The sequence below is a fragment of the Mauremys reevesii genome, linkage group 1 (assembly GCF_016161935.1).
Source record: "Mauremys reevesii isolate NIE-2019 linkage group 1, ASM1616193v1, whole genome shotgun sequence".
NCBI lineage: Eukaryota > Metazoa > Chordata > Testudines > Geoemydidae > Mauremys > Mauremys reevesii.
In genome coordinates this window covers 270865732-270888394 of record NC_052623.1, presented here as the reverse complement: position 1 = coordinate 270888394, position 22663 = coordinate 270865732, and the positions used below count along the sequence as shown (strand labels likewise).

At 45.7% G+C, this 22663-nt stretch overlaps 1 protein-coding gene across 6 annotated transcripts in view; it reads right to left on the bottom strand.

Moving 5' to 3' along the window:
* Window positions 1–22663, bottom strand: part of MEI1 (meiotic double-stranded break formation protein 1) — a 52337-nt gene that overhangs the window by 25479 nt on the left and 4195 nt on the right. For 2 of the 6 annotated variants that reach the window (XM_039498016.1, XM_039498055.1), the window contains exons 3-16: window positions 20150–20200; window positions 17902–17975; window positions 17137–17242; window positions 14148–14351; window positions 12276–12406; window positions 11468–11582; window positions 10126–10242; window positions 9190–9289; window positions 6752–6886; window positions 6327–6441; window positions 4487–4578; window positions 3148–3289; window positions 1617–1728; window positions 879–939 (exon numbers count right to left, since the gene is read on the bottom strand). In XM_039498016.1, coding sequence (XP_039353950.1) covers window positions 879–939; window positions 1617–1728; window positions 3148–3289; window positions 4487–4578; window positions 6327–6441; window positions 6752–6886; window positions 9190–9289; window positions 10126–10242; window positions 11468–11582; window positions 12276–12406; window positions 14148–14351; window positions 17137–17242; window positions 17902–17975; window positions 20150–20200 — 1555 coding nt within the window. Of the gene's footprint in view, window positions 1–878; window positions 940–1616; window positions 1729–3147; window positions 3290–4486; window positions 4579–6326; window positions 6442–6751; window positions 6887–9189; window positions 9290–10125; window positions 10243–11467; window positions 11583–12275; window positions 12407–14147; window positions 14352–17136; window positions 17243–17901; window positions 17976–20149; window positions 20201–22663 lie in introns of those variants that run through there. The other 4 variants (XM_039498026.1, XM_039498046.1, XM_039498036.1 and 1 more) reach the window with 4 other exon arrangements.

Sequence of the window (22663 nt, the reverse complement as noted above, 5' to 3'; positions counted from 1 at the left end):
AGCCAGAGTCTCTCCTCCTCCCCAGCATGTTTCCAGCTCACTCGGCCCCTGTCCCTGACAGCCAGGCCCAGGCAGGGAGCAGAGGGAGTGGGGAGGACTGTCACCCAAGCCAGGCTCTCTCTCAGGCAGCCACCGCGCTGCCAGAGCAGCGACCTAGAGCAGCTGGCGTGAGAAGCGGTTGGTCCCACCTGTTCCGCTCCCCACCTGGGCCTGGCTGCTAGGGACAGGGGCTAAGTGTGCAAGGGGCAACTACAGTGGGAGTAGGGAGCTCCTCTCCTTCCCCACCCCACGGCAGGCCAAACAGAAATATTGGGGGAGGGAAGCACTTGACTCCACACATCCTCTTATGTGTCGCCTATGCACGTGGGGCTCTATCCATAAGCTTCCAAGCTCTGCTAGAAATGACCCAGCATAATGTATTTTGTTAGCGTTCTTACCCTCCCCATCCCTTCTAATCACTGCACCAGTATTTATACAGATGGTATGTTCTGTTCCTGAAACGCCAGAGCTCCAGTGAGATGGAACCTGCTGTAACATCTCCTCTCCATGGCATCCAGTGTCATCACTCCATAACAGCAGCACCATTCTACTGAACCTGCATAGCATGTTCCTTACTGGGGATCTTTTAAAACAGTTCTGGCAAAATTTGGAGTTCACTTTTCCATTACACCGTCAGTTTCTCATCCCACCTCCATCCATCTAATTTTTCCTTTACAATTACTTTTTAGGTCTTTCAACAAACGAAGGCAAATGGTGCTGGCCCAACTGAGCAGAGGGTATTTCAGATCCATTCGCATTTAATTCTGCTGCAAGAATAGGACATTTCCTCTTTTCTCAAATGGAAACTCTTGGTTTAGTTTCAATATAGAGGACAGTACCTTTGTCCAGTGCAGAATTTGGCCTTCAGCTCCAGTGCCAGTCGGATGAAAGAAGACGATGCTAGAGAGAAGGCAGAGCAGGAAGGAAGATAAACACATCATGAGAGCACAGAATGCAGGACCCCCTGTAACAAACAACCATCCCTGACTTTTCAAAGCAACAGCTGGCAAACAAGACAGGTCACCCTAGACAGAATGCATCTGCCAGGCTCATTCTCTTTTAGGTTCCATGGGCAAATTATTTTTCCAGATTTTGGAGAGAAGAACCATATCTGTGATTCACTGGGTCTCCAGGCTCTGTGGGAAAGAAGAGTAAGCACTGCCTGGTGCACTAGCTCCAGGGAGAGTGACTTCCTCTTCATCTCTAATCCAGAAGGTGGTAAAGAAGACAGACAATACAGAGGAAATAAAACACTTTGTCTGATCTCCTGTCTCCAACAGTAGCCAATTCTGGAGGCTTTAGAGGAAAAGTACAAAGCTCCCATAACGGACCTAGCTGAAGTACTATGCTATGGGGTAAACTCCTTCCAGCACTCAGCAGATCTTGTTTTTAACCCCGGGTTTTATCCTAGTTAACATAAGTGCAGATGCTAGTCTTACTCAAATAAATGGCTCTATATGAAATGTTGCTAAGCTCTTTGCTTCAATCAGATCCAACAGCAGCAAGTTCCCCAGGTTAATCAGGTTATTCACTGTGTAAAGAAGCACAGTGAATTACGATGTCAGAGTTCGGCATACCCAGCTTCCTAGAGAATTTCTCTTGCATGCTCGGCACAACAGTGAACAAGGTGCTGAGGGTGGATATGAAAACCTCCATCAGAGCTGGGCTGGAAATCCTTTCTGAGTGCTTCTGAGGGGAGAGGAAATGGTCAGCAAGCAAATGCCGTATCCCTTTGTGCACGGGCACTGACTTTCATTTTTCCAGGTGGGTGCTTCACTCCTGCTCCACCCTGAGGCACCGCCCTCCCTTCGCACCCCCTCCAGTGCCCCCACCCTTGCTTTACCCCTTCCCCTAAGGCCCCAGCCTCACTCTGCCTCTTCCCACCCCGACTCCACCCCCTCCTCCGAGCACCTCCTGCCAGCCGCCAAACAGCTAATCAGCAGGGCTGGCCGAACAGCTGTGGTTGGTGGGTGCTGAGCACCCACTAATTTTTTTCAGTGGATGCTCCAGCCCCAGAGCACCCATGGAGTCAGCGCGTATGCCTTTGTGGTGAGAAACATGTAAGCGCACAATGAAGGAATCAGTGATCTTTCAGTGAGTCTCACACGGTTACAAAGCCAGGCAAATATGACTGAAGTCAAACAGCCCTTGTTCCAACAAGACTGCTGACAGCAAGTATCCTGCCTCAGACGGTGGCCTATGCCAGGTGTTTCAGAGGCAGATTTAACAACTTCCCTCTCTGAACAATTGTTCCTAACTGTGCAAGACTCTACACCAAGGAGAAAAATTCTTCGTGGTTGCAGTTGTTAATAGGCTGATGTCCTGAAGCGTAAGACAGATACTGTCATTTTTACTCTACACAGAATCACAGTAAATGGTATTCCTGTTCGGCTACTGAGGCCCCAGTTCACCAAAGCAATGGGACTTAAGCACGTGCTTCAGCGCTTTGCTGAATAGAGACAGACGTAAGCACTTAAGTGCTTTGCTCATTATGAACCGAAGTCTGCAAGGAGGGTAGTAATAGATTTGTAAGAAACATAGTACAAAGCTACGTGCATCTTCTCCTTCTTTTACCTTTATGCTTTGCCTTATGGAGCTATGTGCTTCAACAATGTCCTGTGGCTGCAAGTTCCACAGGTTAATCAATATACTGCATAAGCCTAGATGACAAAGAACTTGCAAGTTCTGTTGTTTGCCAGGCCAGTGGCAGGCCTTGAGAGAGGAGAAGAGGGAGAGTGGTTCATATATACATCACCTCCAGCAGTGGCAAAACCTGTCATTTATTACATCATTTGGGTAGGGTGCTATTTCAGAGACTTCCTGGTCTGGAGACCTCTCTATGGAACGCAGGCAGGGCTCTGAGTTCATACACCCTCCTCTCACACACGCTAGACTTCTCTCTTCCGTTTCCCATAAGCCAAATAAATTGAGGATTGCCCAACATGAGACAGAATATGCCAGAACAACACTTGTATGAGGCTGATGCACTGGTTTATCCCTAATTCTCCTCTCCCACACAAATTCTTCTCAACAATCTCCCATAAGCATCTCTACTGCTTGGGTGCCCCTTATGCCTGAGGGACAGTGTGGATTCTGAACTAACCCTACCAGGACTATGGGGATGCAAAGGCTGTCGCAAATCCTCAGCAGAAACTCAGAGAAGCTGCTCAGAGTATTCTCGCTCTCCGAGCCGGGAGCGGTGAAAGCATTCTCCTGAGCCACGGGGTCGCTTTGACATTCCACAGCTAACCTAGAAACATACACATGGACATCAGAGAATGCACTCTCCTGCTCTCTGCAGAACCTACAGTGTGTTACACGTCTAGAATCTGATGGACCCCAGAGCATGTCACACGCTGTATGTGCACAGATCAGTCAATGAAATGAGCTGTCTCAAATGAAACCTGACAGCCATTTTGAGCCAGTGACACTACACAATAGTATCACAGGAGGAGAAAGAATTAAATGGAATTCCTGCTGCAGGGCGAGGAGACAATATCATCATTTGGTTAAATGTACTTAGTCAGTTTGGAATTTGGCCTGAACACCAGGGCTAATGCCTCAAATCTTATAAAAATGCCATAGGATATTTAATGATCATGAGTGGCCATGAACCCAGTTTCGCATTGCAATATAAGACAGTATTATAGAAGCACAGCGCCCCCTAATACCGTACCAAGAGATTGTTTCAGCATAGACTAAAACAAGGGGACAGGAAATGGAATACAATCTTCCACTAGTTCAAGTTTAGCCAACAAATTTGGGTAGTGGCCAGAAGTTGTTATTTTCCAACAGCTGTTCAGGGGTCTATATACGGAATGAGCTAGTGGGTCTCAGGCAAGTTTCTAATGGGACAGGTGTGCATCACAAAACCATCAGAACTGGTACTGGGTCCCCCTTCTTTTGGCATCTCAGTGAAGCCACCAAGGATTAAACAGGCAGCTAGAGATTCTTCTCTCTCTTAGAAGTGAGTCCCTCCAGATCTGGGTAAAGTCACCATGAGGGGGACTCTACTTTGCAACTTCCTGCAGTTTACATGTTATGTGGCTAAACAGACAACTTGAGTCTCCAGTTTCAAGAGCATCACATTGACCAATACATTTAATTTTAAAAAATCATCTCTAGCCTCTGGCCAGGAGGTCCAGCAACTGGATCACAGAGGCACGGGGAGATCTCCACTGACTGGATACATTCACTCTAGTGGCTTAAAGGATCCCTCTAAGTAGTTTGGTCTGCTCTAGCATCTGGCTAACAGCTGGCAGACTCACCAAAGAGCAGCCCTTCCACAAGTTGAGCTGACAGAGCATATACTGTACTTTCACATCACGCTGAAGAGAGACTGTAAAGAATGTTAGTTGGGCACAGACTGTGTGTGGGGGAGGGGGGAATTCACTCACCAATTGATTAGACAGAGCCAGAACCAACAGAAATCCCCTTATCTCCTCACCTACAAGCATTTCTGAAGCCTTCCACAGTGCTGAGCAGGAACTGCCCCTGTCGCAAAACCACTTTGTTCTGAATGCTGTGCCCCAGGTGACTCTGAGAGATTGAGGAGAGAAGATCACCCCATTAAAGGACAGAAGCAGGTACATGTCCTCAAGAGCTTGTGTTTATATGTGAAACAAATTAACGCTCGCCCCTAAAAACATCTAACCAACCAGAGGTGGGGTGTGGGACAATACCTGTTGCGAAACTCATTTCATCCACAGATGGGTTCCTTTTTGTTCAGTGTTATTACCTACCTGCACTTCCCTCATCGAGATTAGAAACAGAAAAGATCTGTTAGATAATACCTTGCCCACTGGACAATGCAATATATTGCCATGGGTCTGTCTGGTCCCGTTTTAAATGGCTCAGGTAATGAGGGTTCTATCACTGCTCTGGGAAGACTATTCAGCTTTAATTTTCTCTCAACTTAGCTTCATCTCATTACCTCTCGGACAACCCTGAACAATTCCTCTTCCTCCTCAGTGTTTACATCATTCAAGTTGCTTGTAGATTGTTATATCCCTCCTTAGACCCCAATCCTGCAGCTGACTGAATGGGCAGACCCCAGCTCCCAGAGTCCCATGACTTCAATGTGGCTTCACGGGAGCACAGGAGTCTGCCTGCATCTCCTCAGTTGTAGGACCAGGGTGCTAGTCATTTGGGTGAGGAAGGACATACATGGCTCTTTTAATCTTTCTTCATAAGTCAAACCCACCAGCCCCTTAATCATCTGAGTTGTTGTTCTCTGAATTCTCTCCGAATGGACAACATTTAAGAACCATTACAGATTGGTGCCTGAGCAATCTGAAAACTGTGTGTCCATGAGCCACTTTCCCATCTGATGCTGAAACAAATTCCACCTTATAATAACCATTTTCTGCTTTCCCTGAGTCCCTGGTTTCTTTTCCACAGCCCAGTTCCCCTCTATTAGTGATTCACTAGTGCTAGTGGAGCTAATAGCTCAGGAAAAGCAAATAGACTGACATCTACGGTCTAACCAAACAGCATGAAACAACTTCATAGTCCCCCATCAGATAAGACAAAAACAACAGATGCTACATGATTCAGACCATGCATAATTCTTTTAGAGAAAATTCAGCAGCTACCTGCACAACCCTACATTTCAGCCAGGTGCTTCTTCTATTACAGACACGCCTGTGACATAAACCCATGTGCATATAGATCTAAAACAGGGGTTCTTAACCTTTGTGCTTGTGTTCAGCCACCTGTTATCGCTCCTCCTCCTCAGATACCCCTCTGGATCTTTGCCCAATTCCCCTTCATGAGAAGAGGACCGGATATGCAATCCAAATGATTGCTGGTAGCTCTCTTGCTGAGAGGGGGTCACAGCCCATGGAATGTGACCCTCTAAGATAAGGCAGAGTGAGGAACATTACTGGTAATAAACATGAAGGAGGAAGCATGCTGTGAAGAAGCCCTGAACATGGGGAGCTTGAACTCTCTTGGAGCTGAGGACACATGGAGGGAGGAAACTCAGCCCTGAGGGAAGGAATGCCTTGCACCACTTCTTAGCAAACCTCCCCACATTTCCATTGATCTGGCAGAATCAAGAATGACCTCCAGAGGGACCAATACCCAGCCTTCCTCAATCAGAGAGGAACTGAGGCCTTTCCAGAGGAGGAAGAATAAAGGGAAACTGTGGGAATCCCTGAGGGCTACCCACCACCCATGGAAAAAGGGGGAAGTGTAAGTGTATGCGGCATCCATATGCCAGCTATATACAAAGGCCATCATCCGCAAGGCCTGCTGAGAAGCAGCAGTGGTCCTCCTTGACTTACTGCGGGCCTCCTGTTAATGGGTGGCAGTGATAGGTCAGCGCACCGCTTCAGCATAGTCTGAATCAGTTTCTGCAACTCTACATACTGCACTGGGGGGCAGCTCAAGTGGTCCTTCCTGTGGAGACAGGGAGAAAGAACGACAGCAGCTGGGACTTGGAAGAAGCCTCTGAACTTTCCCCATTGGAGACAGAACTCCCAAGAAGGTCACATGTCGTAGCATGGTCAGCACGAAGAAAGACTTGATTGACAGTAGCACACCTTCACCAACTCGCTCCTGCCTTCAGTCTGTAACTGGACTGAAAGCAACTGTGATGGATTTGGACAGACAGGAGTAGATCTGAAGAGGCCAATATGGATAAGACAGATGTGTCACATCCAAAATACATCTCTCCTGAAAGAAGCCTATCAGACCCCTTCCTGCTTACCTCAGAATAGCAGACACAGCTTTCACAGCCTCTACTGCTACCTCCAGCACCGGACATTTTACTGCCTCCACAAGAACACCAATGGCATCTTTACACATGGCTAGATTTGTGAATAACTTGATTTCCACTGGTTGCCTGAGAAGGGGAAACAAAGAGCGAATGAGTAAAGCTTTGTGACCACCCCTGCTTGAAAAGAGAGTATGAAAAATAAGACCATCTCAGTCTTCTGTCCTTATTCCCCAAAAGACATTAAGTCTTGCAGCTTCAGGCCATACTACCAGACGTCACACAGCAAAGTCCTAGCTTTGTACTGAGATAGTGACTCTCCAAGGATTTCATGTAGTCTCCAAGCAAAACATTCATGGTGTCTATGAGTCTGTTATGGCTGGATCCCAGCACCATTCATGACAGGCAAATGTCAAAAGGTTTGGAGAAAAACCTAAGTGTGTGGATGGTTAACTGATTGGATCAGCAAACACTAGTCTGAAAACTTCAGGACAAACAGCCTCCCTACAAGAGAATGAACTCACCTACCTAGGATTTCACACCATGCTCAACACTCTGGTACCTGAATGCCTACCTGAACAGAGACATTTCTAAATAAGGAAACAAATACCCTGCTTCCAGAGAGGCTGGAAACGCCATGAAAAGAGTTTCTCTTGCAGTATCGTGGCACTTCCTTGTTTGAAACACTAATCCTTGAGAAACGCTTCCCTACTGACTGGGGGCACAAACATCACTGCAGTAGGGCACTTTATGATGTAACTTTGCCTTGGAGGAAAGGTCTAAACAGCAGCATCTCTGTTTGGGTCCCAAACTCTGCCCACTGCTCCTCCTGTGCTGACACTCCTGCAGGTGGAGTGCGCTGAGTACCCCAGACCACCTGACCCTTTCGAAAAGTGACTGGATTCCTAAGGGATGGATTCCTGTGTTCAGCCACCCCTTTGGCCAGTGACTGTGGTGGTGTGGGGGAGAGGAGGTGTTGCTGCAATGCAGCAACCCTCAGTTAGAGATGGACACATACTTGGGGGTGACCACCCCCAATCCCAGGGTAGTAATGGACACTCTGACTGGGCAGGGGGGGGGAGGAGGAGGAGAGAGCTGGGGGGGGAGGAAAACGCGAGTGAAGCTCCTGGGATGGGGAAGAAACATAAGATGAGAGTGAGTGAGAGAGTGAGAACTCCCTCAGTGTAACAATTCATGTCTGGAGAGATAGTGGATACAATGCTGCGTGTTAAAAATGTTGTCATTTCTGTGTGTACAGTGACCTTGACTGGACTGCCCAGATGTTCAACATCACAGAGGCTTCAAAATTGAGAAAAATCCCGAAAAAAGAGGAAATGTCAGCATTACTGTTGGCTTTCTCCTCAAATTTTTCCCTCAAGGCATCATCCCTAATCCTTGAAGCCCCTGTGGCCTCTCTCTATTAGCCCTGCTCTCTGGCTGTGCATATTCAGCCAGGACTTGAACCTCTCGTGGTCCATGCCTCACTGAATGTTTCACCCTTTCCTTCACAAATATTATGGAGGAGCCCTTAGACAGCAAGTAGAAGGGGAAAAAACTAGAGGATCATTGATGGGATCCCTTTCCCCAGCACAAAATAGAGGATCTGAAAGAAACACTGTACTTCAAAGCATAGCAAACAAGAACACATACTGTACTAAAAATGCCATTAGCTTGGCATGATATTAGCCTCTCTTCCATTTGCAATGACTAATGCAGAGAAGTGTACTTTGAGAAAGAGCTTTTCTCTTCCCATATCCCAGTTTCTCTCCTTCTGACGGATCCTGTACTGCCAGCACCATCTTGTGCCAATAGCATCACATTTTCTGTTATTGTTACAGGAATGACTGTAATATCATGTCACAGAAATTCAGCTTGGGGAACTGAGCAAAAAAAAAAAAAGGATGAGATACTGAGGTGATGGAGAGGCAAAGAAATAAGGGGGGAATTAAAGCCAGACACTACATGAATTCTCCTATTTTGCAGAAAAGAAGAGTGAAGGGAAACAAATTCATATTTCAGCCTAGTGTTTCTATGTAAAATTTAATCCAGGTGACAGGTGTTGGGCTGAAAGCCCTGGAGGTTGTGCTCTCAGTTTAGGTATAAAGCAGCACAGGCAGTGCCGAGCTGCTCACATACACTGACCCAGTCCCCTGGTTTCCCCGTCCTCTTCCCCATCAATGTGCCTCTGTCCTACCTTGGAGGTGTCCTTCCCAAGGCAGAGAGGACAGTTCACTCAGTCCCTCAGTTCTCTGCTGACACTGCCAAGGGAGCTACTATGGGGCAGTTGTTTTGGTAGGTGGTGCATGAGATGTGGATGAGTCAGTTTTATCTGAAACTTGCCCTCAGGCCCTTCTTTAGTGAACAGGTGCTCTCCCTTGCCTTCGCAATGTCCTCCAACTCAGTGACGTGTGAGCGGGCAGGAGGTCCCTTACCGTTTCAGTATTTCAGTGAACAGCAAGAGTCCCTGCTTGTGCAGCTCCACATTATTCAGTTGCAGGATCCCTTTCAGGCTCCTCACCACAGATTCGATGCCTGCAGAGGGGCATGCATTCACGAGATGTCATCAGGGAGATTTTAACACACACACCAAAAACCCAAGAAGAGTTATGATGGGGGTGGGAGATGAATTTTCAAAGGGGAGCGAGGGTTGGAGGATCTGCTAACATTGGCAGGGCATAGGCAGTGGCAGCAAAACGTTCCCCATATACTCTGCTCCCTGCCAACGTGCCTCAGATTCCCTTGCAAAGGCACATCTACATTTGAGCTGGAAGGTATGATTCCAAGCTCACGCAGACGTACCTGCACTAGCTCTGCTTGAGCTAGCACCTAAAAACAGGAGTGTGGCTCTGGTGGCCCAGACGGCTGCTTGGGGTATCTACCCCAAGTACAATCCCACCCACTCTTCTGGGTACACACTCAGGTGGCTACCCCAAGCCACCGCCTGTGCTGGCGCAGACACACTGCTGTTTTTAGGTGCTGACTTGAGCAGAGCTAGGGTGGGTATGTCTACACGAGTCAGGAATCATGTTCCCAGTTCAAATATAGACATACCCTAATGGTGAAATCAGCTTCTGTCTTCCTATGTCCTTTGCATCTTTGTAGAGACTGCCAGCAAGATGCCAGTTAATATCAACAGTGCTGGTGGCTTCTGTAATGTGGACACGTGCCCACCAAGAACTGGACTCAGGCACCATAAACCTATGTCATGGAAGTCTCCAGACAAGCATCGTATGGGAACAATTTTCAGTTACTACTAATCTGGGACCAGTGACCTTGCAGTAAAAGGCTCTGAAACCCCAGCTACATCCTCAGTGTCCATGTGATATTACTCAAGCAATTTTGACAGGTTAGGAAGGACTGGGACCTACCATAGACTGTGTGACACTTGGAAAAGAAAAGCCGCTCCTCAGTTAGGAGCAGCAGGCAGCAATAAACCGACCAGAGGAGAATTTCATTGGTGCAGAAGAGACACTCAAACAGGAATTCTGCAAACAAACAAATAAAACAACCCTAGTAAAACAGCATCTCCACCATGCATGGCACAACTGCCCCTAGGGGGCCAGGGAGAACAACAGAGGCTGTAACTGGGAGCAACGTCTTCTTGTTTCCACCCTACTGCCATACTAATTTAACAGTAACACTCAGTAATAGTCCCTAGGGAAGAGGAGACAACCACCCACTACCTCTGGATGGTGTTCAGCAGCACTGATGAGTCCTGAAGGAAAAAGGGATTCCTGCTTTGCTCAGCCAAAGCGAGGATTACTGTGAAATAGGACTCTTAAAGAAAGATAGGGAGAACGCAGAGGAAAATGATGGATATATCATCCTCAAAATAAAGTGACTAAAGAGCAGCAGGGTCCTGAAGGCAAGTGGGCTGATATCCTTCTGGTACATAGCTAGCAGGCAGCTGAAATATGGCTATAGACTTTAACATGATTTAAGGGATAAAGCCAGCTTTGTCACAGCAGCTGGGACCCCGCCTCTCAAACTCTCACACATCCAAAGTAGGGGATGCACAAAACCAAAGTGATTAATTCCTCTGCGGAGGGGAAATGAAAATTTAACATCTTCCTGGGCTGGCATCCTGGGCCAAAGTCTGAGCTGAATTACATCCTGTGCAACCCCACTGAAGTCAAGGGGATGATATAGGGTTAACTCAGGCTAGACGTTGGCTTGTTTGGGTTCTGCAGTTATGCATGCCATGAGAATGCATAATCTAAGCAGGGGTAGGCCAGGTTAATTCTTGGATGGGAGACTTCAAAGGAAAATTCAAATGCTGCAGGAAGTAATTAGTAATTTGGTAAAGGATGGTCTATGCTCTGAATCACTACTGGAGCAATGCCTCCTAGCAGTGCTATGCATTTAGAAGTGCTGTCTTTACACCAATTACGGATAATAAGTACCCTCATTGGCACTTTTTGCAAGAGGAGTCTTAAACTTGATGACCTGCCCAAATTCCAATTTAGGACATTACATTCTGTCTACATAAAACTCCCCCTACAATTTCAACTAGGAGCTTATTTTTCACTTCTCTTCCTAGAATAACGTTGGTGGTTTTTGTTGCTGCAGAATGGCTGCTGTGACTACCCCAGAGGTGGATGCATTACATGGATTGAGGCCGATTACCTATGTGCATAAACTGTACACTGTTAAGATACCCCCAGAGGGAAAGACACTGTAGAACTACAAGGTATTATTGTATTTCTTCACCTGGGATGTCTGCATGAATGAAGGCAGGAGCATATTTGATAGGAGAATGCACAAGCACAGCAGTCATACATTGAACACTTGCCACCTGTAGCATCTCATCTCTGGACAGCAACAGCTGTGTGGAAACAGAAATGAAGAAAAAAATCAAAACCACAGACTTGATTAGGAAAGAATTCCTAGAGGGAGCTTGAAAAAGACCAATTTAAAACAGGCAAAAAGAAATCTCTTTAAGCAACATATAATTATCTAGTGTACCTTGCTATGGCAAGATAATACCAAGGCAAGTAACTTAGCAAGATTAAGAAAAACATTAAAGATGCCTATGAATAGCTTTGTAATCACACCATAGACTATCAGGGTTGGAAGGGACCTCAAGAGGTCATCTAGTCCAACCCCCTGCTCAAAGCAGGACCAATCCCCAGACAGATTTTTGCCCTAAATAGCCCCCTCAAGGATTGAACTTACAACCCTGGGTTTAGCAGGCCAATGCTCAAACCACTGAGCTATCCCTCCCTCCTAATGCTTACAAGAGCTATGTTGATCCTCATGCTTCAGAGTATAAGCTAAACAGAGCTAGGATCAGGAAGAAATTCCACTCACTACTGGTGCACTATTGAACAACTGGTGCATTATGGGGGATTTCCACCTTCCTAGGCTGCATCTGACATTGATCAGTATGGGGGAAGCTACTTGAACCAGTGCAGCAAATAACTGTTCCTATTGATAACTCACCTCACAGTAAGAGATAATTTGACTGGCCACTTGTACAAGACATGTTGAGAGATGTGGTAACCCCTTCAACAATTACCTTTTTGAGCACTAGTGGCAGTGGGTTCTCTCCCTCCAACAATTCAGTATTCTCAGAATCTGCCTCTTTTCTTGAATTGCTCATAATAACTGATACAAAATGGTCAGAATTCAGCAGCTCCTTTAGCAAACCTGCAAAGGGAGAGAAAGAACAAGCAGCAAACTGGGAGTGGGGAGGATTGGGAGCTTCACAATATCCTGTCCTGAAACATGTCACTGACTCCTTACCCACTGCTGTATTGTTGACAAAACCCTTCTGCTTACATTCAGGGCTTTCTCTGGCCATGCCCCCATGTATCTCCACCATCCATCAATGCGTTACACACACACCCTCATCCCCAATTCTCCTCTTTGCCATTTCTGATTCTCTCCATTCCCTGTTCCCTCTTCTATCACTGGATTCTTTAATTGCCATTGCACCAGCTTTCTAGCACAACCTGATCCACTCCTTCTGCCTTTCCGATTCCTCACCTCCAAACTCTTTTTAAAGCGCAGCTCAAAACCAGCCACTTCTCTGCTGCTTGCAGCCAGGGACCCAATCACCAGTTTCTCCCCCAGGTACTTACTACTGCCAACCATTCACACCTCTTGCTATCCATTCTCCGGACCTGCTCTCATACCTACCCATTTAATAATCCCATTTCTGTAACTGCTACAAGTTTAAAGAACCTACCACAAGCAGCACATTATAAACATACAGTGCACATTGTTACATGCACTGATGCAAATCATAAACAAGAGATTTTGTAGACAACACTCTAATGTAAGGTCAGAAGTGATGTACCAGGGCTGTTGGAGTGAACTTTTGAAAAGAGACATCTGTTACAAATGGCTGACTGCTGGATGTGAAAAGCAAGCAGACTACTGTTCCCCTTCTACAGTAAAGGGAGAGATCGCTGTGTGGTGTGCATTTGAGCTGTGTGAATGTAGCCGAAACCATCCTGTGTACTGCATGACATCACTGCTCTATGCAAAACGATGGCTCTGACTGCATCATCCAGAAGCTTAGAGAAAGCATAGGCGCTGACTCCGTGGGTGCTCTGGGGCTGGAACACCCATGGGGAAAAAAATGGTGGGTGCTGAGCACCCACTGGCAGCCCCCATATCAGCCCCCACCTTCCTCCTGCAGTGCCTCCTGCCCATCGGTGGGCCCCGCCAATCAGCTCCTCCCCCCTCCAACCCGGTGCCTCCCGCCTGCCATGATCAACTATTTCACAGCATGCAGGAGGCTCTCAGCGGGAAGGGGGAGGAGTGAGGATGCAGCACGCTCGGGGAGGGGGCGGAAAGAGACAGGGCAAGGTGTGGGGTGAGGGTGGGCATATTGGAAAGTCGGCGCCTCTGAGAGAAAGCCAATCTCCATTTTTGTTTTTCAGCCTAAACTACGAGACACTTCATATCTCCAAGTTGCATTTCTCAGAATCAATCCAACTATTTTACAATACCAATCTATCTGATTGTATGTAGAGGTTGGAATCAGTCACTTTAACCTTAGGGGATTACTTGATTTCCAGGAAGATGACACAGTCAAATTGGGACAGGTCAAGCCAGGGTGCAAGCTGGAGGCCTTCAGAGACAGTTTCAGCAGGCACCACTGGGGTTCCAGCAACAAAGTGTGACAGGGTGTGTTGCTTCCCTGGTTATACTAGGAGGGTTTGGCAATGGGGCTAGGATGAATGATTGTTGTGCAGTAACAGAAGGGATCAGCAGCTGTGGACAAGTACACTCACTACCTACGGAATAGTCCAACCAGCTGAGAGTTTGCAAGTTCAGAGTTCTGAGGAACAATCCAGAGTCCAGCACACATTAGAATCCCAAACTATCAAAGACAACCCCACATCTTTTGTTTCTCTGAGATGTCTTACCCATGTCTTACCCATGCAGTTAACCTGCAGTTCCTTTGTCTGTGCATTCCCTAGGGTAGCCAGGAAGAGGTCACACAGCCTCTCTGTGAAGTGCACTGACAGCCTTTCTGAACTAGTGGGGGAAGAGTACAGCTTGCCATAAAGATAGCAGACAGCAGCCTTTACACCCTCGTTGGGGTACATCAAGCCTGCCAGCAGGTGTTCCATTAAGTTACCTAGAGTGGTAAACAATGACCGCAGTTGAGAGAAAACTCTGGTAACGACATTTCTAAGTCATCCGGCAGAGGCACATTCCCTGCAAAAGCCTCCACAAACACTTTACAGACCTGTCCATGCAGGCTAGGAAAAGAGGTTGAGGTTAGGTTGAGATTAGCTAATGCATGTTAACTGACCTTTCCCTCTTTCCCTAATCAAGCCTTATATTAAGAGATGTGGGGCCACCTGCTGTGATTCTCTGAGGAGTGAGTGATGCTGTAAGAATTGTCCAGGGGGGCTCACGGTTAAACTACATAACAATACACACGCCCACCCCCACTCCCCCACCCCTCTACTCAGGGGCTGAGCATTCTCGCACCAACACTCCTACCTTGGGGAAGTGCAACCACATGCATGTCTCCCACGAGGCAAACAGAGCTCCAAATTCCAGTCCACTAAGGCTGGTCTTCAACAGGCCGAACTAGCCAGGAGAGGTAGAGCAGCCTCATGGCTAAGCACTGGACAGGGACTCAAGAGATTTGGGTCCAATGCCTAGTTCTGCCACAGATTTGCTTTGGGACCTTGGGAAAGTGACTTAGTGTCTGTATCAGAGTGGTAGCCATGTTAGTCTGTATCCACAAAAACAACGAGGAGTCCGGTGGCACCTTAAAGACTAACAGATTTATTTGGAGCATAAGCTTTCATGGGTGAATACCCACTTTGTCAGACGCATGCCGTGGTATTCACCCACAAAAGTTTATGCTTCAATATGTCTGTTAGTCTATAAGGTGTCACAGGACTCTTTGTTGCTTTTTACAGATCCAGACTAACACGGCTACCCCTTGACACAGTTTTGTTTGGAAAGATAAGCTTTCGTGGGTAAAAAAACCCGACTTCTTCAGATGCATGGAGTGAAAATTACAGATACAGGCATAAGTATGTACTGGCACATGAAGAGAAGGGAGTTGCCTTACAAGTGAAGAACCAGTGTTGACAAGGCCAATTCAGACAGGGTGGATGTGGTCCACTCCCAATAACTGATGAGGAGGTGTCAATACCAAAAGAGGGGAAATTGCTTTTGTAGTGAGCCAGCCACTCCCAGTCCCTATTCAAGCCCAAATTAATGGTGTTAAGTTTGCAAATGAATTGTAGCTCTGCAGTTTCTCTTTGAAGTCTGTTTTTGAAGGGTTTTTTTGTTGAAGGATGGTTACTTTAAATCTGTTATTGAATGTCCTGAGAGATTGAAGTGTTCTCCTACTGGCTTTTGTATGTTACCATTCCTGATGTCTGATTTGTGTACATTTATTCTTTTACATAGAGACTGACCAGTCTGGCCAATGTACATGGCAGAGGGGCATTGCTGGCACATGATGGCATATATCACATTAGTAGATGTGCAGGTGAATGAGCCCCTGATGGTGTGACTGATGTGGTTGGGTCCTCTGATGGTGTCACTAGAGAAGATATGGGGACAGAGTAGGCAATGGGATTTGTTACAGGGATTAGTTCCTGGGTTAGTGTTTCTGCGGTATGTAGTTGCTGGTGAGTATTTGCTTCAGGTTGGGGGGCTGTCTGTAAGCAAGGACTGGCCCTCCTCCCAAGGTCTGTGAGAGTGAGGGATTGTTTTCCAGGATAGGTTGTAGATCGTTGATGATGTGCTAGAGAGGTTCTAGCTGGGGACTTTACGTTATGGCCAGTGGTGTTCCGTTATTTTCCTTGTTGGGCCTCTTCTGTAGTAAGTGACTTCTGGGTACCCATCTCATTCTGTCAGTCTGTTTCCTCACTTCCCCAGGAGGGTATTGTAGTTTTAAGAATGCTTGATAAAGATATTGTAGGTGTTTGTCTCTGTCTGAGAGATTGAAGCAAATACGGCTGTATCTTAGGGCTTGACTGTAGACAATGGATTGTGTGATGTGTCCTGGATGGAAGCCGGAGGCATGTAGGTACATATAGCGGTCAGTAGGTTTCCAATATAGGGTGGTGTTTATGTGACCATCACTTATTAGCACTGTAGTGTCTAAGAAGTGGATCTCTTGTGTGGATTGGTCCAGGCTGAGGTTGATGGGAGGGTGGAAATTGTTGAAATCCAGGTGGAATTCTTCAAGGGCCTCCTTCCTGTGGGTCCATATGATGATGTCATCAATGTAGCACAAGTAGAGGAGAGGTACTAGGGGACGAGAGCTGAGGAAGCGTTGCTCTAAGTCAGCCATAAAAAGGTTGGCATGCTGTGGGGCCATGCGGGTACCCATAGCAGTGTCACTGACTTGAAGGTATAAGTTGTCCCTAAATCTGAAATGGTTGTGGGTAAGAACAAAGTCACAAAGCTCAGCCACCAGGTGTGCCATGGCCTCATCCGGGATACTGTTCCTGACAGCTTATAGTCCATCCTCATGTGGAATATTGGTGTAAAGCGCTTCTACATCCATGGTGGCCAGGATGGTGTTTTCAGGAAGATCACTGGGAGTGGCTGGCTCACTACAAAAGCAATTTCCCCTCTCTTGGTATTGACACCTCCTCATCAATTATTGGGAGTGGACCACATCCACCCTGACTGAATTGGCCTTGTCAACACTGGTTCTTCACCTGTAAGGCAACCCCCTTCTCTTCATGTGCCAGTATATATATGCCTGTATCTGTAATTTTCACTCCATGCATCTGAAGAAGTGGGGTTTTTACCCACGAAAGCGTATGCCCAAATAAATCTGTTAGTCTTTAAGGTGCCACCAGACTCATCGTTGTTTTAGTGTCTGTTTCACTCTCTCAGGGCCTCTAAATGTTACCATGATATAATGAAGTATGACTCACCGTGTTCAATTACCAATATATCAGCTAAACCCGGGATGACATCTGCCAGTTTACCCAGGAGATTAAACATAGGCAGGCTCCCTCTCATGGTGGCTGCCTTACATAACTGGGAAGGGAAGAAAACAAACCACCAATAAGAATGTGGCCCAAAATGGGAAACACACACAAAATGGTGAACTCCCCTCATGGTGCAATGAACCCCATGAAATGGGACCTTCTTAGCCAGTGGAACCCCCTTAACTGTTCAGGATAAATCAGCGGAAGATATTTGTTTGTCCATACAATTGTCCCTAAACACATCCACCAAATCTCCCAGCAATAATCTCCTCCTGGTTTCTGCCCTGCTGCTGCACCCCCCGAGCTGATGTGTAGGTGGATGGGGGAGCTGGCTAACCCTCTCCCTATCTCTGCTGTCTCCCAAGCTTCTGTGCTCTGGGGAAGTCTGACATTTTGTGATGAATCTGGCAATGAAGAGAGCACAAGCGAAGGGAGCAGACCTGCCAAGCAGCTCCAGGTCTGAAAAGCTGCCCATATTACTGCCGCAGTAATGGAGGGAAAAGAGAAACCACAGAGGATGCCATGTTGCCATGGTGGAGGGGATACGATGGTAAAAATTCCAGGGCAGATGTCAACATTGCCAGAGTCACAAAGGCAGCAGCAGCAGCATTTAGGACATTCCTCAAGAGCCCGTTCACAATAGTGTGTAACTTTCCATATTTTCAAACTTGGGGGACCAAAGGGAGCAAGGAAATAATCTTTACTGACCTCTTTCTGGCTTTCATCCAACACACAGTGTACATACTGCTCCAACTTCAGCTCCACCACAAGTCGCACCAGAACTGAGCAGAAGAAACAGGATCAGTAACAATAACACATACCAGAGTGTACTCAGAACACATCTTCCACAGAGCTTTACCGACCAGGTGGAGAACGTGTTTAACGCATATGGAGGTTAAACAGCATGGGGCACCGGTCACTTGCTGGAGGATTCTCTGCAGCTTGAGGTCTTCAAACTGCAATTTGGGGACTTCAATAACTCAGACATAGGTTAGGGGTTTGTTATAGAAGTGGATGGGATTGTTATAGAAGTGGATTCTGTGGCCTGTGTTGTGCAGGAGGTCAGACTAGATGATCATAATGGTCCCTTCTGACCTTAAAGTCTATGAGGTGCTTATAAAGCAGAGTAACATCTGCATTCCCTTTGCTGTTATTTGATATTCCTCCTGCCCCAGCTTGATCTTTCTGCAGTGAAGTCATCATAAACCCTGCATTAGTGACTGCCATCTGTTTACAAGGAAATTAACTTCCAGTCACCAATTCAGTGTTAGGCTATCAAGTAACAAAGAGATATCAGGCTGGAAAAGAATTAGTCCCTTGTTCAAAGCAAAAATACACTCAATAAGTAGTGCATAGGACAAGTTTCCCACACTTCCTTTCTGAGATTAGATCAGGACACAGTTGATGACCAGATATAATTTGAGGGGCCCTTATCTAGTATTAGGTTCTTTAATAGTACCTGGGAGTCTGTTACAGACCAGGTTGTAATAGCCCAGTGGACAAGGGGCTGACTTAACACAGGAGACCTGTGTTTGAGCCCCAGCTCTGCTGCTGGGTGAGTGCTACCAACCCACTTTTCTCCCTCATTTTCCCCAAACGTAGGATGATGAAACTGACCTCTTTTGTAAAGTGCTTTGAGATCTACCGATGATAAGACCTAGGTGTTATTTACACCTGTTGTGATTATTCTGCATATCAAGTCCTATTTCTACAGCTTGGTGTTCCAATTGTACCTTTCCACCTCCTCGGCACCAATTAAGACCTATTATTTTTGGCTCACAGTAACTGCAAGAAAACCTTATTCCATCTGCCCTAGTGAAAAGGAGGAGGTGGAATAATGGAAATCAACAAGAAACTAGGTTCACTAGATTCCATTTGCATATCATTTTTGGCTTTACTAACAAAACAACCAGTGAGTTGCACGAAGCAAGACAACTGCTTTCCAAGTAAAAAAAAATCTGCATAACCTCTGATGCCCGTTGGTCACCTCTTGCCTGATACGAAGAACCAAAACTATTTCTGACATGTTTAGATCACAGGCTTTCCATGGGTATAAGGAACATTCAGACTGACTTAAGAGGTAAAAGTTTTCCAGCAGACAACCAAACAGACAAGAAAGCTATTGTGGAGGTAATACAAAGAGGATGGAGTCAGGGTATACTGTTTGATATTATATGAATGGTTGTTGTGGGTTTACTTTGCTCCCATTGTGTATTTTGTTTAGGGCATATGCTTTTATGGAACATACTTTTTTCTGTTTATATTGTTAGGGTATTCAGTGACACATTAACAGTGAAGGGTGGTTAACCCTTTGAACAAGTTATCAAGGAACATGGTGCATTCTACATCTCTTCATGATTTCAGATCAAGACTCTGGGCCTTTCTGGAAGATGTGCTTTAGCCAAACACAAGTTACGGCTCAATGCAGAGGTAAGAGGATAAAATTGTAAGGCCTTCGTTATGCAGGAGCTCAGAATAGATGATCTAACAGTCCCTTATGGCCTTAAAATCTATGAAAACCTTCAGGTATGAGGCACCAATAAGTTAAACTGTTTTACGGTTTGGGAGTGTGCACATCTCAGAGGATTAGTAATGTGACAAAGACACTTTACCTCTGTGTCACCATGTGAAATCCAGCCCACATTCCTACTGACTGAAAACTGATACCCTCTCTGAAGAGAGTTGGTTATTTTTCAGTTCAGCTCTTAAGATTTTTGTGAGAAAGACACCAGTGTCAGCAGAAATGCCGAAGATTAAATGAGCTGTGGGTGTGCTTCCCCCAAAAACAACTCTTAGGAAACTATACCCCTTTCACTGTGCATGCAAAGCACCCCGGCAAGGAGAAGGAACAGCTGCTCTCTTCAATTTGTGAAGTTGCTGAGACTATCAGCATCCAACCAGATACAGTAGATTCCTCTTCCCAACCTGCCAGTGAGACCCAGAACCTCCCTCTCACCTTCAGTGGGTAGATCCAGTGCACTACTGTCTTCTGCTGTATGCAACATCCCTGAAAGATCAACTCACATATAAACCACAATTACATAATATATCCCCCATTTGAGATCATCAGTGTTGGGGCTTGATTTTGAAAGGAATCCTGGGGACCTTCCAGGACTCTTGCATTTTCCCCATTTATTAGCCCTGCTTCATGTTAGACCAACCTGTCTTTCTGGTCAAGACTGGGAAGGCATTGCTCTTTGGGAGCAGGATTCAAGGTGCTCCCTGTATCCAATTCACAAGAGGCTGAAGCATACAGCCTAACTTGTAATCTTTTAACTTGCTTGCTGTGTTTTTATTTTTAGGGGGTTTAGTGAGAGGTTTTTTTGTTGTGTTTTTTTTGCTAAAATAATTGTTTTCACCCATCTAAGTACATACACAACCCACATCACCAGCACATTTGAGTGTCTGTGACTGGTATTATTAAATCCACCTCACAAAAGTCTGTTTCTAGAACACACACACCACACTATCCAGAATCCCAGAAGTTACAGACTGTCAGATCAGTCTCTTATGTTCTACCCACTCCTGCCATGAACAGTTTTGTTCCTGTTCCCTTACAGCAGTGAACACTGCCAAACAGATTATTTAGCCTAAAATTAAACACTACCAGCATTAGAAATTCACATTCCCGTTGAGACTATTCCAGAGGTAAACTTAATCTATTGTTACAAAACTGTTTAACATAATCTTTTATTTTCACAACCAGAACATAAGATTTGACCATCATCCCACCTTTTGCTGCACCAGATCAGACTACTAATCCAGTACCCCACCTCCTTCCACATTAAATCAGAGCATTGGTCCCTTCTTCTGCCCTACCGGGCCTGTTCTACCAACATTTCTAGTTCAGTATTTTGCTTCTGATGGTTCAAAGGGACAAAAACCCTCCACATAAAACAGCTGACCAACTGAACAATACTGAGACACTGGGTCTGGAGAAAGCAGTTTTATTTCCTGCCTCATCCCATCCCCTCTACATCATAGGATCAATTACCTTTATTACGGAATATTGTAGAGTTAGCTTCCTTTCACTTTCCAAGTTAAATTCAAACTATTCATGCTCACCATCATGGCCTTTCACAATATCCCAGCCTGCATCTCTTCCCTCTTTCACTTTTAACCTCTCTTTCTTCTGCCTATGTTCCTCCCAAAACTCACTCCTTTTTTTATCTTTTTCCAATGTTGTATTGATTTAGATTAAATAAATTGGCTAAAGGTGTTAACATAACCCAATCACTGTCCAACATTAAACAGTATTAAACCAGGTGTGGGGTTTGGTATACAGAGACCTCAGCCTGCTTAGGACCTTGGAAACATACCATTACATTTTTTAAAAAAACTTTTAAATTAAAGAAAGGAAAACAGTTAAAGAATTTGAAAGGTAAAGTATTAAACAAGGTTTTTATTTTAAACAACTTTTTTGTTGTTTGGGGAATTAGCTGGAGAGAGTTTTTAGAAGGAAAAAAAACCCCTTTGTTTGGCAGTTTTTTAAATGGTAAAAACTGTCATTTTAGGGACAAGAGAATAAATTGGTTGAGGGTGGCTTGAGCTGTTGGCGTTGCTGTTGTTGTTAACATTTGATTTTGTTTTATTTTAGGTGGTGTTTGGGATATAACTGGAACCAGCAGAGATGGCAATGTCATTTGGGGCTCTTTTTTGGCCTGGTTTGGTCAAGACATTTTTTAGGATATGGATGATAAAAGCCTGGTGCCCTGGTAGATCATCAGGGTGGCAGCCATGATAGTGAAGCTTCATTCAGTAGCCAATTTTTCTTCCAAAGTGTTTTAATTTAAGGACCACATAGGGAGTGTGGGACGTTCTGTACCTCATGGGAACACCCTACACCTCCATGTTCATCCTTATAATATGATTGTGTGGCATCCAATGCAAAGTTTGTTATGTTGGGTGTCTTTGGAAGGCTCATGATACACTGAGTATTGTTGCTATAGTGATGCTATGCACTGCGATAGCTCACTGGTTTGAGCATTGGCCTGCTAAATGCAGGGTTGTGAGTTCAATCCTTGAGGGGGTGACCTAGGGCAAAGATCTGTCTGGGGATTAGCCCTGCTTTGAGTAGGGGGTTGGACTAGATGAGGTCCCTTCCAACCCTGATATTCTATGACAGGTATATAGTTATGTGGCTGAAAATGTTTCCTCATAGCTTAAAATAAGCCCTGACAAAAAGCCTCCAAAAGCAGAGGCAGCAAAGAATCCTGTGGCACCTTATAGACTAACAGACATTTTAGAGCATGAGCTTTCGTGGGTTCCGACGAAGTAGGTATTCACCCATGAAAGCTCATGCTCTAAAACGTCTGTTAGTCTATAAGGTGCCACAGGATTCTTTGCTGCTTTTACAGATCCAGACTAACATGGCTACCGCTCTGATACTCAAAAGCAGAGGGGCAGTTCACACCTCATCAGGGCATGTATGCGACCAGCCCAGCCTCACAGGAACAAAGGATCTGTTGGA